Source organism: Dendrobates tinctorius, unplaced genomic scaffold (assembly GCF_039654945.1).
Source record: "Dendrobates tinctorius isolate UK_male_01 unplaced genomic scaffold, ASM3965494v1 ptg000102l, whole genome shotgun sequence".
In the NCBI taxonomy this organism is placed as follows: Eukaryota; Metazoa; Chordata; class Amphibia; order Anura; family Dendrobatidae; genus Dendrobates; species Dendrobates tinctorius.
Genome location: NW_027361770.1, coordinates 9677588 through 9703176, shown reverse-complemented (window position 1 = coordinate 9703176; position 25589 = coordinate 9677588). Strand labels below are relative to the sequence as shown.

General features: G+C 45.7%; 1 protein-coding gene across 2 annotated transcripts in view; it reads right to left on the bottom strand.

Annotated features, from left to right (window-relative positions):
* The window catches only part of ZNF830 (zinc finger protein 830), a 215894-nt gene extending 190857 nt beyond the window's left edge, over positions 1–25037 (bottom strand). Inside the window, exon 1 of one of the 2 annotated variants that reach the window (XM_073587730.1) lies at positions 24610–25037. In XM_073587730.1, the coding sequence (XP_073443831.1) occupies positions 24610–24722 (113 nt within the window). In that variant the 5' untranslated portion in view covers positions 24723–25037. The remainder of the gene's footprint in view (positions 1–24609) is intronic. The other variant, XM_073587727.1, reaches the window with a different exon arrangement.
* Between the last annotated feature and the right edge of the window lie 552 nt (positions 25038–25589).

Genomic DNA, 25589 nt, shown 5'->3' with positions numbered 1-25589 from the left:
ACATGTAGAGGGAGTGTATACACACACACATCATCCAGCCCTTACGTACTGTACACATGTAGAGGGAGTGTATACACACACACACACATCATCCAGCCCTTATGTACTGTACACATGTAGAGGGAGTGTATACACACACATCATCCAGCCCTTGCGTACTGTACACACACATCATCCAGCTCTTATGAACAGCACACATGTAGAGGGAGTGTATATACACACACACACACACACACACACACACATCATCCAGCCCTTATGTACTGTACACATGTAGAGGGAGTGTATACACACACACATCATCCAGCCCTTATGTACAGCACACATGTAGAGGGAGTGTATACACACACATCATCCAGCCCTTATGTACAGCACACATGTAGATGGAGGAGCGTATACACACACACATCATCCAGCCCTTATGTACTGTACACATGTAGAGGGAGTGTATACACACACATCATTCAGCCCTTATGTACAGCACACATGTAGAGGGAGTGTATACACACACATCATCCAGCCCTTATGTACAGCACACATGTAGAGGGAGTGTATACACACACATCATCCAGCCCTTATGTACAGCACACATGTAGAGGGAGTGTATACACACACATCATCCAGCCCTTACGTACTGTACACACACATCATCCAGCTCTTATGAACAGCACACATGTAGAGGGAGTGTATATACACACACACACATCATCCAGCCCTTATGTACTGTACACATGTAGAGGGAGTGTATACACACACACATCATCCAGCCCTTATGTACAGCACACATGTAGAGGGAGTGTATACACACACATCATCCAGCCGTTATGTACAGCACACATGTAGATGGAGTGTATACACACACATCATCCAGCCCTTACGTACTGTACACATGTAGAGGGAGTGTATACACACACATCATCCAGCCCTTATGTACTGTACACATGTAGAGGGAGTGTATACACACACACATCATCCAGCCCTTATGTACTGTACACATGTAGATGGAGTGTATACAAACATCATCCAGCCCTTATGTACTGTACACATGTAGATGGAGTGTATACACACACACATCATCTAGCCCTTATGTACAGCACACATGTAGAGGGAGTGTATACACACATCATCTAGCCCTTATGTACAGCACACATGTAGAGGGAGTGTATACACACACACACACACACACACACATACATCATCCAGCCCTTATGTACTGTACACATGTAGATGGAATGTATACAGACACATCATCCAGCCCTTATGTACAGCTACATGTACAGGGAGTGTATACAAACACATCATCCAGCCCTTATGTACAGCACACATGTAGAGGGAGTGTATACACACACATCATCCAGCCCTTATATACAGCACACATGTAGAGGGAGTGTATACACACACATCATCCAGCCCTTATGTACAGCACACATGTAGAGGGAGTGTATACTCACACATCATCCAGCCCTTACGTACTGTACACATGTAGAGGGAGTGTATACACACACATCATCCAGCCCTTATGTACTGTACACATGTAGAGGGAGTGTATACACACACACACACATCATCCAGCCCTTATGTACTGTACACATTTAGAGGGAGTGTATACACACACACATCATCCAGCCCTTATGTACTGTACACATGTAGAGGGAGTGTATACACACACACATCATCCAGCCCTTATGTACTGTACACATGTAGAGGGAGTGTATACACACACACATCATCCAGCCCTTACGTACTGTACACATGTATAGGGAGTGTATACACACACATCATCCAGCCCTTATGTACAGCACACATGTAGAGGGAGTGTATACACACACATCATCCAGCCCTTACGTACTGTACACATGTAGAGGGAGTGTATACACACATCATCCAGCCCTTATGTACAGCACACATGTAGAGGGAGTGTATACACACACATCATCCAGCCCTTACGTACTGTACACATGTAGAGGGAGTGTATACACACACACATCATCCAGCCCTTACGTACTGTACACATGTAGAGGGAGTGTATACACACACACACACATCATCCAGCCCTTACGTACTGTACACATGTAGAGGGAGTGTATACACACACATCATCCAGCCCTTGCGTACTGTACACACACATCATCCAGCTCTTATGAACAGCACACATGTAGAGGGAGTGTATATACACACACACACATCATCCAGCCCTTATGTACTGTACACATGTAGAGGGAGTGTATACACACACACATCATCCAGCCCTTATGTACAGCACACATGTAGAGGGAGTGTATACACACACATCATCCAGCCCTTATGTACAGCACACATGTAGATGGAGTGTATACACACATCATCCAGCCCTTATGTACTGTACACATGTAGAGGGAGGAGCGTATACACACACACATCATCCAGCCCTTATGTACTGTACACATGTAGAGGGAGTGTATACACACACATCATTCAGCCCTTATGTACAGCACACATGTAGAGGGAGTGTATACACACACATCATCCAGCCCTTATGTACAGCACACATGTAGAGGGAGTGTATACACACACACACATCATCCAGCCCTTATGTACAGCACACAAGTAGAGGGAGTGTATACACACACATCATCCAGCCCTTATGTACAGCACACATGTAGAGGGAGTGTATACACACACACACACACACACATCATCCAGCCCTTATGTACAGCACACATGTAGAGGGAGTGTATACACACACACATCATCCAGCCCTTATGTACAGCACACATGTAGAGGGAGTGTATACACACACACACATCATCCAGCCCTTATGTACAGCACACATGTAGAGGGAGTGTATACACACACATCATCCAGCCCTTATGTACTGTACACATGTAGAGGGAGTGTATACACACACATCATCCAGCCCTTATGTACTGTAAACATGTAGAGGGAGTGTATACACACACATCATCCAGCCCTTATGTACAGCACACATGTAGAGGGAGTGTATACACACATCATCCAGCCCTTATGTACGGTACAAATGTAGAGGGAGTGTATACACACACACATCATCCACCCCTTATGTACAGCACACATGTAGATGGAGTGTATACACACACACACATCATCCAGCTCTTTTGTACAGCACACATGTAGAGGGAGTGTATATACACACACACACATCATCCAGCCCTTATGTGCAGCACACATGTAGAGGGAGTGTATACACACATCATCCAGCCCTTATGTACTGTACATATGTAGAGGGAGTGTATACACACACATCATCCAGCCCTTATGTACTGTACACATGTAGAGGGAGTGTATACACAAACACACACACCATCCAGCCCTTATGTACTGTACATATGTAGAGGGAGTGTATACACACACATCATCCAGCCCTTATGTACAGCACACATGTAAATGGAGTGTATACACAAACACACACACATCATCCAGCCCTTATGTACTGTACACATGTAGAGGGAGTGTATACACACACATCATCCAGCCCTTATGTACAGCACACATGTAGAGGGAGTGTATACACACATCATCCAGCCCTTATGTACGGTACAAATGTAGAGGGAGTGTATACACACACATCATCCAGCCCTTATGTACAGCACACATGTAGATGGAGTGTATACACACACACACATCATCCAGCCCTTATGTACAGCACACATGTAGAGGGAGTGTATACACACACACACACAAGCACATCATCCAGCCCTTATGTACAGCACACATGTAGAGGGAGTGTATACACACACATCATCCAGCCCTTACGTACTGTACACATGTAGAGGGAGTGTATACACACACACACACATCATCCAGCCCTTATGTACTGTACAAATGTAGAGGGAGTGTATACACACACACACATCATCCAGCCCTTATGTACAGCACACATGTAGATGGAGTGTATACACACACACACATCATCCAGCCCTTATGTACAGCACACATGTAGAGGGAGTGTATACACACACACACACATCATCCAGCCCTTATGTACAGCACACATGTAGAGGGAGTGTATACACACACACACACCATCCAGCCCTTATGTACAGCACACATGTAGAGGGAGTGTATACACACACACACACACACATCATCCAGCCCTTATGTACAGCACACATGCAGAGGGAGTGTATACACACATCATCCAGCCCTTATGTACAGCACACATGCAGAGGGACGGTATACACACATCATCCAGCCCTTATGTACAGCACACATGTAGAGGGAGTGTATACACACACACACATCATCCAGCCCTTATGTACAGCACACAAGTAGAGGGAGTGTACACACATACATCATCCAGCCCTTATGTACAGCACACATGTAGAGGGAGTGTTTACACACACACATCATCCAGCCCTTATGTACAGCACACATGTAGAGGGAGTGTATACACACACACACACACACATCATCCAGCCCTTATGTACAGCACACATGTAGATGGAGTGTATACACACACACACATCATCCAGCCCTTATGTACAGCACACATGTAGAGGGAGTGTATACACACACACACACACGTCATCCAGCCCTTATGTACAGCACACATGTAGAGGGAGTGTATACACACACATCATCCAGCCCTTATGTACAGCACACATGTAGAGGGAGTGTATACACACACATCATCCAGCCCTTACGTACTGTACACATGTAGAGGGAGTGTATACACACACATCATCCAGCCCTTATGTACAGCACACATGTAGAGGGAGTGTATACACACACATCATCCAGCCCTTACGTACTGTACACATGTAGAGGGAGTGTATACACACACACACATCATCCAGCCCTTACGTACTGTACACATGTAGAGGGAGTGTATACACACACACACATCATCCAGCCCTTATGTACTGTACACATGTAGAGGGAGTGTATACACACACATCATCCAGCCCTTGCGTACTGTACACACACATCATCCAGCTCTTATGAACAGCACACATGTAGAGGGAGTGTATATACACACACACACACACACACACACATCATCCAGCCCTTATGTACTGTACACATGTAGAGGGAGTGTATACACACACACATCATCCAGCCCTTATGTACTGTACAAATGTAGAGGGAGTGTATACACACACATCATCCAGCCCTTATGTACAGCACACATGTAGATGGAGTGTATACACACACACACATCATCCAGCCCTTATGTACAGCACACATGTAGAGGGAGTGTATACACACACACACATCATCCAGCCCTTATGTACAGCACACATGTAGAGGGAGTGTATACACACACACACACCATCCAGCCCTTATGTACAGCACACATGTAGAGGGAGTGTATACACACACACACACACATCATCCAGCCCTTATGTACAGCACACATGCAGAGGGAGTGTATACACACATCATCCAGCCCTTATGTACAGCACACATGCAGAGGGACGGTATACACACATCATCCAGCCCTTATGTACAGCACACATGTAGAGGGAGTGTATACACACACACACATCATCCAGCCCTTATGTACAGCACACAAGTAGAGGGAGTGTATACACACACATCATCCAGCCCTTATGTACAGCACACATGTAGAGGGAGTGTATACACACACACACACACACATCATCCAGCCCTTATGTACAGCACACATGTAGATGGAGTGTATACACACACACACATCATCCAGCCCTTATGTACAGCACACATGTAGAGGGAGTGTATACACACACACACACACATCATCCAGCCCTTATGTACAGCACACATGTAGAGGGAGTGTATACACACACATCATCCAGCCCTTACGTACTGTACACATGTAGAGGGAGTGTATACACACACATCATCCAGCCCTTATGTACAGCACACATGTAGAGGGAGTGTATACACACACATCATCCAGCCCTTACGTACTGTACACATGTAGAGGGAGTGTATACACACACACATCATCCAGCCCTTACGTACTGTACACATGTAGAGGGAGTGTATACACACACACACACACACATCATCCAGCCCTTATGTACTGTACACATGTAGAGGGAGTGTATACACACACATCATCCAGCCCTTGCGTACTGTACACACACATCATCCAGCTCTTATGAACAGCACACATGTAGAGGGAGTGTATATACACACACACACACATCATCCAGCCCTTATGTACTGTACACATGTAGAGGGAGTGTATACACACACACATCATCCAGCCCTTATGTACAGCACACATGTAGAGGGAGTGTATACACACACATCATCCAGCCCTTATGTACAGCACACATGTAGATGGAGTGTATACACACATCATCCAGCCCTTATGTACTGTACACATGTAGAGGGAGGAGCGTATACACACACACATCATCCAGCCCTTATGTACTGTACACATGTAGAGGGAGTGTATACACACACATCATTCAGCCCTTATGTACAGCACACATGTAGAGGGAGTGTATACACACACATCATCCAGCCCTTATGTACAGCACACATGTAGAGGGAGTGTATACACACACATCATCCAGCCCTTATGTACAGCACACATGTAGAGGGAGTGTATACACACACATCATCCAGCCCTTATGTACAGCACACATGTAGAGGGAGTGTATACACACATCATCCAGCCCTTATGTACTGTACATATGTAGAGGGAGTGGATACACACACATCATCCAGCCCTTATGTACTGTACACATGTAGAGGGAGTGTATACACAAACACACACACCATCCAGCCCTTATGTACTGTACATATGTAGAGGGAGTGTATACACACACATCATCCAGCCCTTATGTACAGCACACATGTAAATGGAGTGTATACACAAACACACACACATCATCCAGCCCTTATGTACTGTACACATGTAGAGGGAGTGTATACACACACACATCATCCAGCCCTTATGTACTGTACACATGTAGAGGGAGTGTATACACACACATCATCCAGCCCTTATGTACAGCACACATGTAGAGGGAGTGTATACACACATCATCCAGCCCTTATGTACGGTACAAATGTAGAGGGAGTGTATACACACACATCATCCAGCCCTTATGTACAGCACACATGTAGATGGAGTGTATACACACACACACACACATCATCCAGCCCTTATGTACAGCACACATGTAGAGGGAGTGTATACACACACACACACAAGCACATCATCCAGCCCTTATGTACAGCACACATGTAGAGGGAGTGTATACACACACATCATCCAGCCCTTACGTACTGTACACATGTAGAGGGAGTGTATACACACACACACACACACATCATCCAGCCCTTATGTACTGTACAAATGTAGAGGGAGTGTATACACACACATCATCCAGCCCTTATGTACAGCACACATGTAGATGGAGTGTATACACACACACACATCATCCAGCCCTTATGTACAGCACACATGTAGAGGGAGTGTATACACACACACACACATCATCCAGCCCTTATGTACAGCACACATGTAGAGGGAGTGTATACACACACACACACCATCCAGCCCTTATGTACAGCACACATGTAGAGGGAGTGTATACACACACACACACACACATCATCCAGCCCTTATGTACAGCACACATGCAGAGGGAGTGTATACACACATCATCCAGCCCTTATGTACAGCACACATGCAGAGGGACGGTATACACACATCATCCAGCCCTTATGTACAGCACACATGTAGAGGGAGTGTATACACACACACACATCATCCAGCCCTTATGTACAGCACACAAGTAGAGGGAGTGTATACACACACATCATCCAGCCCTTATGTACAGCACACATGTAGAGGGAGTGTATACACACACACATCATCCAGCCCTTATGTACAGCACACATGTAGAGGGAGTGTATACACACACACACACACACACATCATCCAGCCCTTATGTACAGCACACATGTAGATGGAGTGTATACACACACACACACACATCATCCAGCCCTTATGTACAGCACACATGTAGAGGGAGTGTATACACACACACACACATCATCCAGCCCTTATGTACAGCACACATGTAGAGGGAGTGTATACACACACATCATCCAGCCCTTATGTACAGCACACATGTAGAGGGAGTGTATACACACACATCATCCAGCCCTTACGTACTGTACACATGTAGAGGGAGTGTATACACACACATCATCCAGCCCTTATGTACAGCACACATGTAGAGGGAGTGTATACACACACATCATCCAGCCCTTACGTACTGTACACATGTAGAGGGAGTGTATACACACACACATCATCCAGCCCTTACGTACTGTACACATGTAGAGGGAGTGTATACACACACACACACACACACACATCATCCAGCCCTTATGTACTGTACACATGTAGAGGGAGTGTATACACACACATCATCCAGCCCTTGCGTACTGTACACACACATCATCCAGCTCTTATGAACAGCACACATGTAGAGGGAGTGTATATACACACACACATCATCCAGCCCTTATGTACTGTACACATGTAGAGGGAGTGTATACACACACACATCATCCAGCCCTTATGTACTGTACAAATGTAGAGGGAGTGTATACACACACATCATCCAGCCCTTATGTACAGCACACATGTAGATGGAGTGTATACACACACACACATCATCCAGCCCTTATGTACAGCACACATGTAGAGGGAGTGTATACACACACACACACACACATCATCCAGCCCTTATGTACAGCACACATGTAGAGGGAGTGTATACACACACACACACCATCCAGAACTTATGTACAGCACACATGTAGAGGGAGTGTATACACACACACACACACACATCATCCAGCCCTTATGTACAGCACACATGCAGAGGGAGTGTATACACACATCATCCAGCCCTTATGTACAGCACACATGCAGAGGGACGGTATACACACATCATCCAGCCCTTATGTACAGCACACATGTAGAGGGAGTGTATACACACACACACATCATCCAGCCCTTATGTACAGCACACAAGTAGAGGGAGTGTATACACACACATCATCCAGCCCTTATGTACAGCACACATGTAGAGGGAGTGTATACACACACATCATCCAGCCCTTATGTACAGCACACATGTAGAGGGAGTGTATACACACATCATCCAGCCCTTATGTACGGTACAAATGTAGAGGGAGTGTATACACACACATCATCCAGCCCTTATGTACAGCACACATGTAGATGGAGTGTATACACACACACACATCATCCAGCCCTTATGTACAGCACACATGTAGAGGGAGTGTATACACACACACACACAAGCACATCATCCAGCCCTTATGTACAGCACACATGTAGAGGGAGTGTATACACACACATCATCCAGCCCTTACGTACTGTACACATGTAGAGGGAGTGTATACACACATCATCCAGCCCTTATGTACAGCACACATGTAGATGGAGTGTATACACACACACACATCATCCAGCCCTTATGTACAGCACACATGTAGAGGGAGTGTATACACACACACACACACATCATCCAGCCCTTATGTACAGCACACATGTAGAGGGAGTGTATACACACACACACACCATCCAGCCCTTATGTACAGCACACATGTAGAGGGAGTGTATACACACACACACACACACATCATCCAGCCCTTATGTACAGCACACATGCAGAGGGAGTGTATACACACATCATCCAGCCCTTATGTACAGCACACATGCAGAGGGACGGTATACACACATCATCCAGCCCTTATGTACAGCACACATGTAGAGGGAGTGTATACACACACACACATCATCCAGCCCTTATGTACAGCACACAAGTAGAGGGAGTGTACACACACACATCATCCAGCCCTTATGTACAGCACACATGTAGAGGGAGTGTATACACACACACATCATCCAGCCCTTATGTACAGCACACATGTAGAGGGAGTGTATACACACACACACACACACACATCATCCAGCCCTTATGTACAGCACACATGTAGATGGAGTGTATACACACACACACATCATCCAGCCCTTATGTACAGCACACATGTAGAGGGAGTGTATACACACACACACACACATCATCCAGCCCTTATGTACAGCACACATGTAGAGGGAGTGTATACACACACATCATCCAGCCCTTATGTACAGCACACATGTAGAGGGAGTGTATACACACACATCATCCAGCCCTTACGTACTGTACACATGTAGAGGGAGTGTATACACACACATCATCCAGCCCTTATGTACAGCACACATGTAGAGGGAGTGTATACACACACATCATCCAGCCCTTACGTACTGTACACATGTAGAGGGAGTGTATACACACACACACATCATCCAGCCCTTACGTACTGTACACATGTAGAGGGAGTGTATACACACACACACATCATCCAGCCCTTATGTACTGTACACATGTAGAGGGAGTGTATACACACACATCATCCAGCCCTTGCGTACTGTACACACACATCATCCAGCTCTTATGAACAGCACACATGTAGAGGGAGTGTATATACACACACACACACACATCATCCAGCCCTTATGTACTGTACACATGTAGAGGGAGTGTATACACACACACATCATCCAGCCCTTATGTACTGTACAAATGTAGAGGGAGTGTATACACACACATCATCCAGCCCTTATGTACAGCACACATGTAGATGGAGTGTATACACACACACACATCATCCAGCCCTTATGTACAGCACACATGTAGAGGGAGTGTATACACACACACACATCATCCAGCCCTTATGTACAGCACACATGTAGAGGGAGTGTATACACACACACACACCATCCAGCCCTTATGTACAGCACACATGTAGAGGGAGTGTATACACACACACACACACACATCATCCAGCCCTTATGTACAGCACACATGCAGAGGGAGTGTATACACACATCATCCAGCCCTTATGTACAGCACACATGCAGAGGGACGGTATACACACATCATCCAGCCCTTATGTACAGCACACATGTAGAGGGAGTGTATACACACACACACATCATCCAGCCCTTATGTACAGCACACAAGTAGAGGGAGTGTATACACACACATCATCCAGCCCTTATGTACAGCACACATGTAGAGGGAGTGTATACACACACACACACACACACATCATCCAGCCCTTATGTACAGCACACATGTAGATGGAGTGTATACACACACACACATCATCCAGCCCTTATGTACAGCACACATGTAGAGGGAGTGTATACACACACACACACACATCATCCAGCCCTTATGTACAGCACACATGTAGAGGGAGTGTATACACACACATCATCCAGCCCTTACGTACTGTACACATGTAGAGGGAGTGTATACACACACATCATCCAGCCCTTATGTACAGCACACATGTAGAGGGAGTGTATACACACACATCATCCAGCCCTTACGTACTGTACACATGTAGAGGGAGTGTATACACACACACATCATCCAGCCCTTACGTACTGTACACATGTAGAGGGAGTGTATACACACACACATCATCCAGCCCTTATGTACTGTACACATGTAGAGGGAGTGTATACACACACATCATCCAGCCCTTGCGTACTGTACACACACATCATCCAGCTCTTATGAACAGCACACATGTAGAGGGAGTGTATATACACACACACACACACACACATATCATCCAGCCCTTATGTACTGTACACATGTAGAGGGAGTGTATACACACACACATCATCCAGCCCTTATGTACAGCACACATGTAGAGGGAGTGTATACACACACATCATCCAGCCCTTATGTACAGCACACATGTAGATGGAGTGTATACACACATCATCCAGCCCTTATGTACTGTACACATGTAGAGGGAGGAGCGTATACACACACACATCATCCAGCCCTTATGTACTGTACACATGTAGAGGGAGTGTATACACACACATCATTCAGCCCTTATGTACAGCACACATGTAGAGGGAGTGTATACACACACATCATCCAGCCCTTATGTACAGCACACATGTAGAGGGAGTGTATACACACACATCATCCAGCCCTTATGTACAGCACACATGTAGAGGGAGTGTATACACACACATCATCCAGCCCTTATGTACAGCACACATGTAGAGGGAGTGTATACACACATCATCCAGCCCTTATGTACTGTACATATGTAGAGGGAGTGGATACACACACATCATCCAGCCCTTATGTACTGTACACATGTAGAGGGAGTGTATACACAAACACACACACCATCCAGCCCTTATGTACTGTACATATGTAGAGGGAGTGTATACACACACATCATCCAGCCCTTATGTACAGCACACATGTAAATGGAGTGTATACACAAACACACACACATCATCCAGCCCTTATGTACTGTACACATGTAGAGGGAGTGTATACACACACATCATCCAGCCCTTATGTACTGTACACATGTAGAGGGAGTGTATACACACACATCATCCAGCCCTTATGTACAGCACACATGTAGAGGGAGTGTATACACACATCATCCAGCCCTTATGTACGGTACAAATGTAGAGGGAGTGTATACACACACATCATCCAGCCCTTATGTACAGCACACATGTAGATGGAGTGTATACACACACACACACACACATCATCCAGCCCTTATGTACAGCACACATGTAGAGGGAGTGTATACACACACACACACAAGCACATCATCCAGCCCTTATGTACAGCACACATGTAGAGGGAGTGTATACACACACATCATCCAGCCCTTACGTACTGTACACATGTAGAGGGAGTGTATACACACACACACACACATCATCCAGCCCTTATGTACTGTACAAATGTAGAGGGAGTGTATACACACACATCATCCAGCCCTTATGTACAGCACACATGTAGATGGAGTGTATACACACACACACATCATCCAGCCCTTATGTACAGCACACATGTAGAGGGAGTGTATACACACACACACACATCATCCAGCCCTTATGTACAGCACACATGTAGAGGGAGTGTATACACACACACACACCATCCAGCCCTTATGTACAGCACACATGTAGAGGGAGTGTATACACACACACACACATCATCCAGCCCTTATGTACAGCACACATGCAGAGGGAGTGTATACACACATCATCCAGCCCTTATGTACAGCACACATGCAGAGGGACGGTATACACACATCATCCAGCCCTTATGTACAGCACACATGTAGAGGGAGTGTATACACACACACACATCATCCAGCCCTTATGTACAGCACACAAGTAGAGGGAGTGTATACACACACATCATCCAGCCCTTATGTACAGCACACATGTAGAGGGAGTGTATACACACACACATCATCCAGCCCTTATGTACAGCACACATGTAGAGGGAGTGTATACACACACACACACATCATCCAGCCCTTATGTACAGCACACATGTAGATGGAGTGTATACACACACACACACACATCATCCAGCCCTTATGTACAGCACACATGTAGAGGGAGTGTATACACACACACACACATCATCCAGCCCTTATGTACAGCACACATGTAGAGGGAGTGTATACACACACATCATCCAGCCCTTATGTACAGCACACATGTAGAGGGAGTGTATACACACACATCATCCAGCCCTTACGTACTGTACACATGTAGAGGGAGTGTATACACACACATCATCCAGCCCTTATGTACAGCACACATGTAGAGGGAGTGTATACACACACACATCATCCAGCCCTTACGTACTGTACACATGTAGAGGGAGTGTATACACACACACATCATCCAGCCCTTACGTACTGTACACATGTAGAGGGAGTGTATACACACACACACACACACACACATCATCCAGCCCTTATGTACTGTACACATGTAGAGGGAGTGTATACACACACATCATCCAGCCCTTGCGTACTGTACACACACATCATCCAGCTCTTATGAACAGCACACATGTAGAGGGAGTGTATATACACACACACACACACACATCATCCAGCCCTTATGTACTGTACACATGTAGAGGGAGTGTATACACACACACATCATCCAGCCCTTATGTACTGTACAAATGTAGAGGGAGTGTATACACACACATCATCCAGCCCTTATGTACAGCACACATGTAGATGGAGTGTATACACACACACACATCATCCAGCCCTTATGTACAGCACACATGTAGAGGGAGTGTATACACACACACACACACACATCATCCAGCCCTTATGTACAGCACACATGTAGAGGGAGTGTATACACACACACACACCATCCAGCCCTTATGTACAGCACACATGTAGAGGGAGTGTATACACACACACACACACACACATCATCCAGCCCTTATGTACAGCACACATGCAGAGGGAGTGTATACACACATCATCCAGCCCTTATGTACAGCACACATGCAGAGGGACGGTATACACACATCATCCAGCCCTTATGTACAGCACACATGTAGAGGGAGTGTATACACACACACACATCATCCAGCCCTTATGTACAGCACACAAGTAGAGGGAGTGTATACACACACATCATCCAGCCCTTATGTACAGCACACATGTAGAGGGAGTGTATACACACACACATCATCCAGCCCTTATGTACAGCACACATGTAGAGGGAGTGTATACACACACACACACATGATCCAGCCCTTATGTACAGCACACATGTAGATGGAGTGTATACACACACACACACATCATCCAGCCCTTATGTACAGCACACATGTAGAGGGAGTGTATACACACACACATCATCCAGCCCTTATGTACAGCACACAAGTAGAGGGAGTGTATACACACACATCATCCAGCCCTTATGTACAGCACACATGTAGAGGGAGTGTATACACACACATCATCCAGCCCTTACGTACTGTACACATGTAGAGGGAGTGTATACACACACATCATCCAGCCCTTATGTACAGCACACATGTAGAGGGAGTGTATACACACACATCATCCAGCCCTTACGTACTGTACACATGTAGAGGGAGTGTATACACACACACATCATCCAGCCCTTACGTACTGTACACATGTAGAGGGAGTGTATACACACACATCATCCAGCCCTTGCGTACTGTACACACACATCATCCAGCTCTTATGAACAGCACACATGTAGAGGGAGTGTATATACACACACACACACACACACACACACATCATCCAGCCCTTATGTACTGTACACATGTAGAGGGAGTGTATACACACACACATCATCCAGCCCTTATGTACAGCACACATGTAGAGGGAGTGTATACACACATCATCCAGCCCTTATGTACTGTACACATGTAGAGGGAGGAGCGTATACACACACACATCATCCAGCCCTTATGTACTGTACACATGTAGAGGGAGTGTATACACACACATCATTCAGCCCTTATGTACAGCACACATGTAGAGGGAGTGTATACACACACATCATCCAGCCCTTATGTACAGCACACATGTAGAGGGAGTGTATACACACACATCATCCAGCCCTTATGTACAGCACACATGTAGAGGGAGTGTATACACACACATCATCCAGCCCTTATGTACAGCACACATGTAGAGGGAGTGTATACACACACATCATCCAGCCCTTATGTACAGCACACATGTAGAGGGAGTGTATACACACACATCATCCAGCCCTTACGTACTGTACACATGTAGAGGGAGTGTATACACACACACACACATCATCCAGCCCTTATGTACTGTACACATGTAGAGGGAGTGTATACACACACATCATCCAGCCCTTACGTACTGTACACATGTAGATGGAGTGTATACACACACACACACATCATCCAGCCCTTATGTACAGCACACATGTAGATGGAGTGTATACACACACATCATCCAGCCCTTATGTACTATACACATGTATAGGGAGTGTATACACACACATCATCCAGCCCTTATGTACAGCACACATGTAGATGGAGTGTATACACACACACACACACATCATCCAGCCCTTATGTACAGCACACATGTAGAGGGAGTGTATACACACACACACACATCATCCAGCCCTTATGTACAGCACACATGTAGAGGGAGTGTATACACACACATCATCCAGCCCTTATGTACAGCACACATGTAGAGGGAGTGTAAACACACACATCATCCAGCTCTCATGTACTGTACACACACACACACATCATCCAGCCCTTATGTACTGTACACATGTATAGGGAGTGTATACACACACACATCATCCAGCCCTTATGTACAGCACACATGTAGAGGGAGTGTATACACAAACACACATCATCCAGCCCTTATGTACTGTAAACATGTAGAGGGAGTGTATATACACACACATCATCCAGCTCTCATGTACTGTACACATGTAGAGGGAGTGTATATACACACATCATCCAGCTCTCATGTACTGTACACATGTAGAGGGAGTGTATACACACACATCATCCAGCCCTTATGTACAGCACACATGTAGATGGAGTGTATACACACACATCATCCAGCCCTTATGTACAGCACACATGTAGAGGGAGTGTACACACACACACATCATCCTGCCCTTATGTACAGCACACATATAGAGGGAGTGTATACACACACATTATCCAGCCCTTATGTACAGCACACATGTAGATGGAGTGTATACACACACATCATCCAGCCCTTATGTACTGTACACATGTATAGGGAGTGTATACACACACATCATCCAGCCCTTATGTACAGCACACATGTATAGGGAGTGTATACACACACATCATCCAGCCCTTATGTACAGCACACATGTAGAGGGAGTGTATACACACACACACATCATCCAGCCCTTATGTACTGCACACATGTAGATGGAGTGTATTCACACACACATCATCCAGCCCTTATGTACAGCACACAAGTAGAGGGAGTGTATACACACACATCATCCAGCTCTCATGTACTGTACACATGTAGAGGGAGTGTATACACACACATCATCCAGCCCTTATGTACAGCACACATGTAGAGGGAGTGTATACACACACATCATCCAGCCCTTATGTACAGCACACATGTAGATGGAGTGTATACACACATCATCCAGCCCTTATGTACTGTACACATGTAGAGGGAGGAGCGTATACACACACACATCATCCAGCCCTTATGTACTGTACACATGTAGAGGGAGTGTATACACACACATCATTCAGCCCTTATGTACAGCACACATGTAGAGGGAGTGTATACACACACATCATCCAGCCCTTATGTACAGCACACATGTAGAGGGAGTGTATACACACACATCATCCAGCCCTTATGTACAGCACACATGTAGAGGGAGTGTATACACACACATCATCCAGCCCTTACGTACTGTACACATGTAGAGGGAGTGTATACACACACACACACACATCATCCATCCCTTATGTACTGTACACATGTAGAGGGAGTGTATACACACACATCATTCAGCCCTTATGTACTGTAAACATGTAGAGGGAGTGTATACACACACATCATCCAGCCCTTATGAACAGCACACATGTAGAGGGAGTGTATACACACACATCATCCAGCCCTTATGTACTGTACACATGTAGAGGGAGTGTATACACACACATCATCCAGCCCTTATGTACTGTACACATGTAGAGGGAGTGTATACACACACATCATCCAGCCCTTATGTACAGCACACATGTAGAGGGAGTGTATACACACATCATCCAGCCCTTATGTACGGTACAAATGTAGAGGGAGTGTATACACACACATCATCCAGCCCTTATGTACAGCACACATGTAGATGGAGTGTATATACACACACACACATCATCCAGCCCTTATGTACAGCACACATGTAGAGGGAGTGTATACACACACACACACACATCATCCAGCCCTTATGTACAGCACACATGTAGAGGGAGTGTATACACACACACACACATCATCCAGACCTTATGTACAGCACATATGAAGAGGGAGTGTATACACACACACATCATCCAGCCCTTATGTACAGCACACATGCAGAGGGACGGTATACACACATCATCCAGCCCTTATGTACAGCACACATGTAGAGGGAGTGTATACACACATCATCCAGCCCTTATGTACAGCACACATGTAGAGGGAGTGTATACACACATCATCCAGCCCTTATGTACAGCACACATGCAGAGGGACGGTATACACACATCATCCAGCCCTTATGTACAGCACACATGTAGAGGGAGTGTATACACACACACACATCATCCAGCCCTTATGTACAGCACACATGTAGAGGGAGTGTATACACACACACACACACACACATCATCCAGCCCTTATGTACAGCACACATGTAGAGGGAGTGTATACACACACATCATCCAGCCCTTATGTACAGCACACATGTAGAGGGAGTGTATACACACACACATCATCCAGCCCTTATGTACAGCACACATGTAGAGGGAGTGTATACACACACATCATCCAGCCCTTATGTACTGTACACATGTAGAGGGAGTGTATACACACACATCATCCAGCCCTTATGTACAGCACACATGTAGAGGGAGTGTATACACACATCATCCACCCCTTATGTACGGTACAAATGTAGAGGGAGTGTATACACACACATCATCCAGCCCTTATGTACAGCACACATGTAGATGGAGTGTATACACACACACACATCATCCAGCCCTTTTGTACAGCACACATGTAGAGGGAGTGTATATACACACACACACACATCATCCAGCCCTTACACACATCATCCAGCCCTTATGTACTGTACATATGTAGAGGGAGTGTATACACACACATCATCCAGCCCTTATGTACTGTACACATGTAGAGGGAGTGTATACACAAACACACACACACACACCATCCAGCCCTTATGTACTGTACATATGTAGAGGGAGTGTATACACACACATCATCCAGCCCTTATGTACAGCACACATGTAAATGGAGTGTATACACAAACACACACACATCATCCAGCCCTTATGTACTGTACACATGTAGAGGGAGTGTATACACACACATCATCCAGCCCTTATGTACTGTACACATGTAGAGGGAGTGTATACACACACATCATCCAGCCCTTATGTACAGCACACATGTAGAGGGAGTGTATACACACATCATCCAGCCCTTATGTACGGTACAAATGTAGAGGGAGTGTATACACACACATCATCCAGCCCTTATGTACAGCACACATGTAGATGGAGTGTATACACACACACACATCATCCAGCCCTTATGTACAGCACACATGTAGAGGGAGTGTATACACACACACACACAAGCACATCATCCAGCCCTTATGTACAGCACACATGTAGAGGGAGTGTATACACACACATCATCCAGCCCTTACGTACTGTACACATGTAGAGGGAGTGTATACACACACACACACATCATCCAGCCCTTATGTACTGTACAAATGTAGAGGGAGTGTATACACACACATCATCCAGCCCTTATGTACAGCACACATGTAGATGGAGTGTATACACACACACACATCATCCAGCCCTTATGTACAGCACACATGTAGAGGGAGTGTATACACACACACACACATCATCCAGCCCTTATGTACAGCACACATGTAGAGGGAGTGTATACACACACACATCATCCAGCCCTTATGTACAGCACACATGTAGAGGGAGTGTATACACACACACATCATCCAGCCCTTATGTACAGCACACATGCAGAGGGAGTGTATACACACATCATCCAGCCCTTATGTACAGCACACATGCAGAGGGACGGTATACACACATCATCCAGCCCTTATGTACAGCACACATGTAGAGGGAGTGTATACACACACACACATCATCCAGCCCTTATGTACAGCACACAAGTAGAGGGAGTGTATACACACACATCATCCAGCCCTTATGTACAGCACACATGTAGAGGGAGTGTATACACACACACACATCATCCAGCCCTTATGTACAGCACACATGTAGAGGGAGTGTATACACACACACACACACACATCATCCAGCCCTTATGTACAGCACACATGTAGAGGGAGTGTATACACACACACACACACATCATCCAGCCCTTATGTACAGCACACATGTAGAGGGAGTGTATACACACACACACACATCATCCAGCCCTTATGTACAGCACACATGCAGAGGGACGGTATACACACATCATCCAGCCCTTATGTACAGCACACATGTAGAGGGAGTGTATACACACATCATCCAGCCCTTATGTACAGCACACATGTAGAGGGAGTGTATACACACATCATCCAGCCCTTATGTACAGCACACATGCAGAGGGACGGTATACACACATCATCCAGCCCTTATGTACAGCACACATGTAGAGGGAGTGTATACACACACATCATCCAGCCCTTATGTACAGCACACAAGTAGAGGGAGTGTATACACACACATCATCCAGCCCTTATGTACAGCACACATGTAGAGGGAGTGTATACACACACACACACACATCATCCAGCCCTTATGTACAGCACACATGTAGAGGGAGTGTATACACACACATCATCCAGCCCTTATGTACAGCACACATGTAGAGGGAGTGTATACACACACACATCATCCAGCCCTTATGTACAGCACACATGTAGAGGGAGTGTATACACACACACATCATCCAGCCCTTATGTACAGCACACATGTAGAGGGAGTGTATACACACACATCATCCAGCCCTTATGTACTGTACACATGTAGAGGGAGTGTATACACACACATCATCCAGCCCTTATGTACTGTAAACATGTAGAGGGAGTGTATACACACACATCATCCAGCCCTTATGTACAGCACACATGTAGAGGGAGTGTATACACACATCATCCAGCCCTTATGTACGGTACAAATGTAGAGGGAGTGTATACACACACATCATCCAGCCCTTATGTACAGCACACATGTAGATGGAGTGTATACACACACACACACATCATCCAGCCCTTTTGTACAGCACACATGTAGAGGGAGTGTATATACACACACACACATCATCCAGCCCTTATGTACAGCACACATGTAGAGGGAGTGTATACACACATCATCCAGCCCTTATGTACTGTACATATGTAGAGGGAGTGTATACACACACATCATCCAGCCCTTATGTACTGTACACATGTAGGGTGAGTTTATACACAAACATACACACACACACCATCCAGCCCTTATGTACTGTACATATGTAGAGGGAGTGTATACACACACATCATCCAGCCCTTATGTACAGCACACATGTAAATGGAGTGTATACACAAACACACACACATCATCCAGCCCTTATGTACTGTACACATGTAGAGGGAGTGTATACACACACATCATCCAGCCCTTATGTACTGTACACATGTAGAGGGAGTGTATACACACACATCATCCAGCCCTTATGTACAGCACACATGTAGAGGGAGTGTATACACACATCATCCAGCCCTTATGTACGGTACAAATGTAGAGGGAGTGTATACACACACATCATCCAGCCCTTATGTACAGCACACATGTAGATGGAGTGTATACACACACACACATCATCCAGCCCTTATGTACAGCACACATGTAGAGGGAGTGTATACACACACACACACACGCACATCATCCAGCCCTTATGTACAGCACACATGTAGAGGGAGTGTATACACACACATCATCCAGCCCTTACGTACTGTACACATGTAGAGGGAGTGTATACACACACACACACATCATCCAGCCCTTATGTACTGTACAAATGTAGAGGGAGTGTATACACACACATCATCCAGCCCTTATGTACAGCACACATGTAGATGGAGTGTATACACACACACACATCATCCAGCCCTTATGTACAGCACACATGTAGAGGGAGTGTATACACACACACACATCATCCAGCCCTTATGTACAGCACACATGTAGAGGGAGTGTATACACACACACACATCATCAAGCCCTTATGTACAGCACACATGTAGAGGGAGTGTATACACACACACACACACACACACACATCATCCAGCCCTTATGTACAGCACACATGCAGAGGGAGTGTATACACACATCATCCAGCCCTTATGTACAGCACACATGCAGAGGGACGGTATACACACATCATCCAGCCCTTATGTACAGCACACATGTAGAGGGAGTGTATACACACACACACATCATCCAGCCCTTATGTACAGCACACAAGTAGAGGGAGTGTATACACACACATCATCCAGCCCTTATGTACAGCACACATGTAGAGGGAGTGTATACACACACACATCATCCAGCCCTTATGTACAGCACACATGTAGAGGGAGTGTATACACACACACACACACATCATCCAGCCCTTATGTACAGCACACATGTAGAGGGAGTGTATACACACACATCATCCAGCCCTTATGTACTGTACACATGTAGAGGGAGTGTATACACACACATCATCCAGCCCTTATGTACTGTAAACATGTAGAGGGAGTGTATACACACACATCATCCAGCCCTTATGTACTCTACATATGTAGAGGGAGTGTATACACACAGATCATCCAGCCCTTATGTACTGTACACATGTAGATGGAGTGTATACACAAACAAACACACACACACACACACACACACCATCCAGCCCTTATGTACTGTACATATGTAGAGGGAGTGTATACACACACATCATCCAGCCCTTATGTACAGCACACATGCAAAATGGAGTGTATACACAAACACACACACATCATCCAGCCCTTATGTACTGTACACATGTAGAGGGAGTGTATACACACACATCATCCAGCCCTTATGTACTGTACACATGTAGAGGGAGTGTATACACACACATCATCCAGCCCTTATGTACTGTACACATGTAGAGGGAGTGTATACACACACATCATCCAGCCCTTATGTACAGCACACATGTAGAGGGAGTGTATACACACATCATCCAGCCCTTATGTACGGTACAAATGTAGAGGGAGTGTATACACACACATCATCCAGCCCTTATGTACAGCACACATGTAGAGGGAGTGTATACACACACACACACAAACATCATCCAGCCCTTATGTACAGCACACATGTAGAGGGAGTGTATACACACACACACACATCATCCAGCCCTTATGTACTGTACACATGTAGAGGGAGTGTATACACACACACACATCATCCAGCTCTCATGTACTGTACACATGTAGATGGAGTGTATACACACACATCATCCAGCCCTTATGTACAGCACACATGTAGAGGGAGTGTATACACACACACATCATCCAGCTCTCATGTACTGTACACATGTAGATGGAGTGTATACACACATATCATCCAGCCCTTATGTACAGCACACATGTAGAGGGAGTGTATACACACACACACACACACACATATCATCCAGCCCTTATGTACAGCACACATGCAGATGGAGTGTATACACACACATCATCCAGCCCTTATGTACAGCACACATGCAGAGGGAGTGTACACACACATCATCATCCAGCACTTATGTACTGTACACATGTAGATGGAGTGTATACACACACATCATCAAGCCCTTATGTACAGCACACATGTAGATGGAGTGTATACACACACACACATCATCCAGCCCTTATGAACAGCACACATGTAGAGGGAGTGTATACTCACACATCATCCAGCCCTTATGTACAGCACACATGTAGAGGGAGTGTATACACACACACATCATCCAGCCCTTATGTACAGCACACATGTAGAGGGAGTGTATACTCACACATCATCCAGCCCTTATGTACAGCACACATGTAGAGGGAGTGTATACACACACACACACACACATCATCCAGCCCTTATGTACAGCACACAAGTAGAGGGAGTGTATACACACACATCATCCAGCCCTTATGTACTGTACACATGTAGAGGGAGTGTATAGACACACACATCATCCAGCCCTTATGTACAGCACACATGTAGAGGGAGTGTATACACACACATCATCCAGCCCTTATGTACAGCACACATGTAGAGGGAGTGTATACACACACACATCATCCAGCCCTTATGTACAGCACACAAGTAGAGGGAGTGTATACACACACATCATCCAGCCCTTATGTACTGTACACATGTAGAGGGAGTGTATACACACACACATCATCCAGCCCTTATGTACAGCACACATGTAGAGGGAGTGTATACACACACATCATCCAGCCCTTATGTACAGCACACATGTAGAGGGAGTGTACACACACACACATCATCCAGCCCTTATGTACAGCACACAAGTAGAGGGAGTGTATACACACACATCATCCAGCCCTTATGTACTGTACACATGTAGAGGGAGTGTATACACACACACATCATCCAGCCCTTATGTACAGCACACATGTAGAGGGACATGTCATTAGCTCTCCAGGAGAGGATACCTGGCGCCGTCTATTGGAGGTAACGATCAGACTTAGGACCTGATTCCCAGAATGGCGCGGTGCTGTCCGCTCATCCACATGTGACTTTACCGTTCAGTCCTTAATGATAAGAAGGATATTTAGCCAGAGGGGACTCGATCTTTTTCTTGGCTGCAGTTTCCCTTTGTTTTGCCTTCATTAACCGCCTCAGCTCATCCTGTTGGATTATTTTTTTCTTTCCGGGGGCCGCCATGTTTCTTCTCCCTACACCCGTCTCACGTAAAAGACGTCACGTTTTGCTGGCGTTGTGTGATGACGTCGACACAAGGGGCAAAGTCTGTGTTTTCGGTGTCGTCTATACCGGAGGTGGAGTTTGTGCTCCTCGCCATAGCCGCTCCTCTGGACCCCTCAGTGCTGACCTGATCGGAGGAGGTTCCCTGAGGACCTCATTTTCCCACCTCCGAAGTGACTACATCGTGCTGAGGCCCTCCATGAGTCCGCTCCGGTGCAGTCAGCACTCACACGTCTAGGTCGGAGCCGGCTCCTGGAGCTCCTCATACAGAAAGTGTGTGATTCACCGGACACTGCTCGCAGTATGGGCATTGGGCATGAATTCCTTAGTAACTAGAGCTGACTTGCAGCGTTTGATCCGCATGCATCATGCGTACATATGTTTAACATGACAGAAAATATTCCACGAACGCACACGCTTAAAAAATTTCATTGTAATCACGACATAAACCAAGCAGTGTGCTGGATCATAGTGCTGGACACCAAAAACCATACAAAGAGCAAAAAAGGAGATGTACTAGTCCAAGTTATTTGTAAATAGTATGGAAAATGTTATTAAAAATTCATTGACAAAATATACTCAGAAAACACAGGGAAGGACATGAGGGAATGATGGAAAATAGTGCACAATATGTTGCTGTGACACAAAGGCGCTACACCCCACTGTCCAGATGTCACCGTAGCCCAAAACTCCAAGGGTGTGTGTGTAGGAAGGAGGGCCCCCGCAGAGGGTCCGGGCCGGAACCAAGGGGACCGCCATCTAGGTTCCTAAGGGAACTGTATCCGGGGGCAGAGGAGGAAGGTGGACAGCTGAGTGACAGAACAGCAG